Raw genomic sequence first — 6,723 nt, 5'->3', positions numbered from 1 at the left:
TGTGTGTGTGTGTGTGTGTGTGTGTGTGTGTGTGTGTGTGTGTGTGTGTGTTTGTTTGTGTGTGTGGGTGAAGGCTAGGCTCTAAGCTATGTGCTAAAAATAACGTTAAGCAACAGTCTCTCTATTGTAAATTGTCAGTCGCGCACGGGCTTAACCAGTCGTGCGCGGCTTAATATCACGTTGCGCATAAGGAGACACTTGTCCCACGCAACTGAAAATTCTAGCGCGATTGGGGCGCGCATAATGATACACACTTCGCGACTCAGCGCAAGCGACTGTCGTGCGCGACTAAACATCGCATCGAACTTAAGGAGACATATAGGCTTAATTTGCACATGTCTCTTTTCCTCGTGTTTCAGGATCAACAGCTACAACCATGTCAGTGCCCAGAGTCCGTTCGGTGGATACAAGATGTCTGGCCTGGGGAGAGAACTGTAAGTCCAATCATCATCATCTTCATTTTCATCATCGTCATCATCGTCATCATTGCCATCATCATCATCATCATCATTTTTGGTAGCAGGGAATTGAAAAAAAGGGGTTGAGACTTAGTAGATTTTTCAAATTTAATACAGGTTCAACGTTTCGCCCTGTAAAGGGCTTCATCAGGAACACGATACAAAAAAACAATGCTACATTAATACAAAATAATACCCCCCAATTTTTTTTTTTTTAAATCATCATCATCATCATCATCTTCATCATCATCATCATTATCATCATCATCATCGTCATCCATCATCATCATCATCCAGTTTCTTGGCGACTGGCGTGGGCGATCATGGAACGCCACTTGAATCTGTCTTGCGTTGCAACAATGGTGTCGTTTGTTCTTGCTGTTCCCAGCCGTGTTGTCATCTTGTCCAGTATCTTTTCCCTCTGTCTGCCTCTGCCTCTCTTTCCATCAGACCTGCCTGTTGTTACAATATTTGTAAGTCTCATAATTCTTTCTTTTAACCCTTTGAGCTCTGACCTCCTGGGGCTACTGTGCCCCTTCTGCTTAAGCTCCTGAGTGATGTGGTAGCTTTAAAGCACAAGGGGGCTATCCCGAAAAGAAAAAAAAACATCTTGGAAAAACAAAAAATTGATTAGAAAAATAGAGAGAGGATTTTTGTTTGCTGAGCAGGCATTCATGAACATTTGTTCTATTTTGGCTCGTTACCAAGGACACAGTATGTTTCTATGGCAGTTTTGATACTAAGAACTTTACATTTCATCTCACAATTACGGGGAATCAGCCCCCTTAACCCTATCCGTACGCCATGTTTTACTTTCGTATCCATATGACGTGGGGAACTCTGTGCCACCACTTTCAAAGAGGAAATTTACTCGCTAATCCGATCCGCATGCTTTGCATAGCAGTCTGTCAGAATGATTTTTTGGGAAATACTGACAGTTTCAAAGAGATCTTCGTACTAGAAGTATTCTAAAATGTGAAGAATAGAACCGCGGGGCTACAAAATGACCCCAGGGCGTATGGATAGGCATATAAAATAAGATCTGCCCCAACCATTTCCATTAAAAAAAATCAGCTGAAGCATTTTTTATTCACAAAAGCATACCTGTCATAATGATGTACTGTGATATATATGCATGTGTATGTCAGACTGTGAGACTGGAGAAATAGCGAGTGAGAATGAGAGAGAGAAAAAGAGAGATATAGAGAGAGAAAAGAGAGAGAAAAGAGAGAGATAGCGAGAGAGGGAGAGAGAAAGAGAGAGAGAGATAGAGGGAGAGGGAGAGAGAGAGAGGGAGAGGGAGAGAGAGAGAGATAGACAGAGAGAGAGAGAGAGAGAGATAGACAGAGAGAGAGAGAGAGAGATAGAACGGAAATGTTTTTCTCTCTGTATAGAATTAATGTTTTAATGAATGTTTCTAGTTACTCACGTTTCAACTGTATTTTGACTGTTCGTGAATTTATATTGCATTGTATATTTTTAGTGAACACATTTTCAACCTCACTGCGAGACTGTTTTTCTGGTATAAAATTTTGCACATATGCATTTATATTATTATGTATAATACTTTGTTTTACGTAGACATTTGTGTTGATTAATTTTTAAGATGTGATGTCTTTTTCATTGTAATGCGCATTGAGCATCTTTTAGGAAATGGAAATGCGCAGTATAAATGCTATTTATTATTATTAAGTGATATGCTCTGTCCTTCACTGACAAAGCGCCTCTTTAAAAATTTACAGCAATTTCAAGAGAAATCTTCGATTTTCAGTTTTCTTATAATTCCTTTACTATTTTGCACAGTACATCAACGTTTGATCTCGCTCCCTGAAGAGAATGTCATTCCCTATGCTCCGCAGATATTATGAAAAAAACAAAAACAATTTATTTCTCAAAACTGGTATAAATAAAAAAAAGGCGTGTTGTCAGCGTTGGGCAGAACTGATGTTACTTGATAATTGATCTGTTCATGAAAGTAAAAATGTTGTTTATATTCAAATCTGTTCTAATCTGTCCCCATGGTTTTATGCACCCCGCAAAATTTTGCAAACTTTGATCATTTTTTTGCTTAATTTCTTATTATTTCCCTTTATCATTCTTTGCTAAAATTAACAGAATCTCATAATTTCGCATTTTTGGGCTCAGTTTGAATAATTTCAGAATTTTTCTTGCTTTAAATGTCGGGGGACAGTCTAATGGCCACCTGTGTAAGAAAATCACTTTTAGAGACAAGCACTCCCTATTTCCCTCATGCGTTTGAAAAAGAAAAAGAAATTAAAACGTTACTTTCCAAGACAACATCTCAAAGAAGTTCACTTTTCTCCTCAACTCTAGGTGGCAGTCTTGGATCATTTTGACTGTAAGCTTTGACGAAAGCTGTAGAATCTGACACAGTTTTCTCTCCGTTATGATAGGCCACAGTTTATTTTTTCCGTTGATGCTGCTGTTTCTTTCATTATGATTAACCTGGGAAAGAGACCAAGAGGAAGACCAAAATTGAGGTGCAAAGACACCTGCAAAAACAGCTTATCTAAGCTTGGAGTAGATGTTAGCATCTGAGAAGACATAGGTGAAGACTGGAAAACATGGCGGAAAATGATAAAGGAAAGAACTATAATGCTATAGGGCAGCTTTAGAAACAACCAAGCTGAGAAGCGCCAACGACGAAAGGAAAACAGCGTAAATACAGAGCTTCGATCTACGACACTGACATGCAAGCCCTGCGACAGAATCTGCGCTTCAAACATAGGAAGAATTAGCCATGAAAGAAGCTGCATGAAGAAAACCTTGAGACCATCGTAAGCTAAATTGACCGTCTGCATAGACGAACAGAGCCATATATATATATGATTAACCAGCGTTGCACTGCCCCGTTTCTCCCCAGCTGATCCCTGACCATGTGTATAAATTTCTAAGACTTTGTTCTCTCGTGTTTTTCTCAACAGTGGCGAGTACGGCCTGCAGAACTATGTGGAGGTGAAGCACGTAAGTGATGGATTCCTGGGTGGTTGGCGGGTGCTCTGGTGTGGTTTGCTCCTTCTTTCCGATCGAACATCGATCGTCCTTGTCTCTCCTCCTTTTTTTTTGTGTATGTTCCTCTCTTGTAACACATCCACACACTTAATTCTTCAGCACTTATATATGACTTATTGTGTTGCAAATGTTCTTTCTGCTCTATCGCAATCGTAAGAATATTCTGAGTCGATTTCAAGATAATCAAAGAATTGCATTAGGAAAAGCTTGACATATTGCGAAACTAAACAAGTTTGATGTCAAATTTCTCAAAATTAGGTATTGAGCTGAAAGAAATTTGTAATTCTGAGGTAGAAATTTGTAATTCTGAGGTAGTGATTTGTCTGCCCTTGCTTTATGGGAATTTTCTGAAAAGTTCCCGGTAGCCCGTGCTGCTGGCCAGTTTTCATCACACCGTTGTCCCTTTTACATGTCTGTTCAGTAGACTTCATCTGTCTCTGACATCTCTTCTGTAGACTTCATCTGTCTCTGACATCTCTTCTGTAGACTTCATCTGTCTCTGGCATCTCTTCTGTAGACTTCATCTGTCTCTGGCATCTCTTCTGTAGACTTTATCTGTCTCTGGCATCTCTTCTGTAGACTTCATCTGTCTCTGACATCTGTTTTGTAGACTTCATCTTCCTCTGACACGTATTTTTCATATGTGAGGTGTGCTGACAAAATGAGTTACTTCTCGCGATCAAAGAATGGAGATATCGGCCAAAATTTGACTCAAGGGTCATATTTGTAGATTCTCAACCAATGCCATTCCCTTCAAGTTTAACGTGTCCTTTATAATTTCGTACTAGTAAATTGTAGAAACTCAACCTATAGATTTGACGCATCAATTTCCATCGGGCTTAAATCCGAGAAGTAACTACTCATTTTGTCAGCACGCTTCACATATTTTGAAAAACTGTTGCTGTGACACCAGATGAGTAATTTGTATATATTTTTGCCATTCTGGGAATTTATACAAGTTCCATGCAGTTTTAATTTTAAAAAGTATATTCCAGTACACCTCTCCAAAACCGTGTTTCTGATGTGAGCCACATAGCTATCATTCATGTGTGTCCACTAGTTTCAGTTTGTCTCCAACCAGAAACATTTTCTCTTGTGGGTGGTGGGCAGGTACTCTGGTTTGGTTTGCCTCTTCGCTCCTATCAAACTTCTATCGTCCCGATCTCTCCTCCTCCTTATTTGTGTTTGCTACTCTCTAGTACCACCAATAATCTTCAGCTCTTAACTCAACATATGTGTCACGACGCGGTGGAATCAGGTGCTCGTCAATTTTTGGACATGAGGAGTTATTGGTATCATTTTAAAGCTTGTTCATTTGTCTTGCTTTCTGTGAAATTAATACTCATATATCATAAATAGAAGTCGAGATATTTGCGATTGAAAGAGGTGGGGGTTGCTTGGTTTCAGAGGTCAAATGATATAAAAAGTGATCGTCAAAGTTTGGCGACTTAAAAAGTTTGAGAGTCCTAAACTCTTTTTGAGCTTTAAATCCGCTTTTTTCAGTAAAATCCACACAGAAATTTGTTTTTAAATGGACCTTACACGTGTTGAGTCAGGAAACAAAAATTCTTTAAAAATTACCAAACGGACAGAAAAATGCCAGTTTGTTCGATTGCATTATTTTGACGAGCGCCTGATTTCACCACGTTGCCTTACATCTATGTTGCATGTTCCATAAAGCTCAAACTAAGATGAAAACTAATCAAATGTTCTCTTCCTCTGACAGGTTTGCGTCTCTCTGCCCCAGAAGAACTCCTAAGCTGGTGACCCCAGAACGTCGCTCCACGCTTTCTGCAGATATCTGCCGCTCATATGTAACTGGTGAATCCACCAGATTTAATTATGCGTCATACCCTCGAAAAATTTGACAATGATTTTTCTGATAAATTGGCCAACTGAGAGAAAACAACTGTTTGAAAAAATTTTGTAGAAAGTACTTCATTACAAGAAAATCATTTACAAATTACAAATTGTAGGTTGGTCTAACGTTCAGATATTTTAAAATTTCTATTTTATTACTGTCAGTATTTTCAGTTCTGGTGTACATTTTGAGAGTGAAGCAGTCTTGCAGTCATCATGTAGACTGCTTTGATTGTTCACAAAGTAATGACCTAACGGACATTTGAGACCTGAAACAAAATACGGATCTGTCATAGCTTGTGTTCTGTGTAGTTCGTGTAGCACATCTCTGCATACACCTTTTCTTGTAGTTTTTCTAGACTGCTGTTTCTTTTCTTGATTTGACAATGTTATGATTGTACTCTTTAGCTAATGCTACTGTGATTTAACTGGCAAAAGTCTTCCCATTTTACAGTATGCAACTGAAATTACTGTTGTTTATATAATCTACATTGTTGATTTTTTTTTTGGTTAAAACAAATTTGTAGTGGAAATAATGTACTCAGTCCGAGAAAAGTATTAAGTACTTTTAATCTGGCCAAGATGACATCAGAGGAATCCTACTGCGGTGTGGGTTTGTGGATGCCTCGTGTCAATGATTTATTCAATAAATTCCAAGTGTATTTTACGATAACATTGCGTTTTTCTTTGCTTCTTCGAGATTATTTAGACCAATACTCGTCAAACCTTTTTGGTAGTTGTTTGGCGGGTGCTCTGGTGTGGTTTGCTTCTTCTTTCCTATCAAACATCTATCGTCCTTATCTCCCCTTCTTCTTTTTAACATTTGTTACTCTCTTGTAACACATCTAATCTTCTGGCGCTCATTTGACCTAATGCAGTTGCGAGCGCCGTAAAACCTCTACTAAAACAAACTTTTTTGTCATGTTCATACTGTGCCGAAACAACATAGGGGTAACTGCTGCTTTTTCTTTCCTCATCCTTGCTAGTACTAATGTCATTTCCCCTCTACTTCTTTTGTATGCTTGTCACTTTCTCGTGAACTGCTATTTCCAGGGTGCCTTGATAGTCGAAGTCCAAGCAGACTTTGTGCTGTTGAGGCTAGAGAGGTGAGCAGAGTAAGCCCGATCCCTCGTTTGGACTTCTCTGTTGACATCCACCCCTTGGCGCTAAATCGACATTATGCAGTTGCGAGCGTCGTAAAACCTCACTAAAACTGAACAAAATGTCATTCTTAAGGACCAGGCTCAGTCTCGTACCCCCGAACCCACAATCTCACGATTATGAGTTAGGTAGCCTAACCGGGAAGATTGAAGAATACCGGACCACTCGTATAATTGCGTGAGAATGGGAGGGAAGGGGGTGGAGGAAATGG

At 39.2% G+C, this 6,723-nt stretch overlaps 1 protein-coding gene across 1 annotated transcript in view; it reads left to right on the top strand.

The window, feature by feature from the left end:
* LOC101854737 (retinal dehydrogenase 2) overlaps nt 1-6,024 on the top strand; it is a gene marked incomplete at its 5' end in the record, with an annotated part of 28,021 nt that extends 21,997 nt beyond the window's left edge. Inside the window, 2 exon segments of the mRNA XM_013085740.2 lie at nt 3,404-3,443; nt 5,218-6,024. Coding sequence (XP_012941194.1) covers nt 3,404-3,443; nt 5,218-5,250 — 73 coding nt within the window.
* Between the last annotated feature and the right edge of the window lie 699 nt (nt 6,025-6,723).

This window comes from Aplysia californica, unplaced genomic scaffold (assembly GCF_000002075.1).
Source record: "Aplysia californica isolate F4 #8 unplaced genomic scaffold, AplCal3.0 scaffold00402, whole genome shotgun sequence".
In the NCBI taxonomy this organism is placed as follows: domain Eukaryota; kingdom Metazoa; phylum Mollusca; class Gastropoda; order Aplysiida; family Aplysiidae; genus Aplysia; species Aplysia californica.
This window is presented reverse-complemented; position numbering and strand designations above follow the sequence as displayed.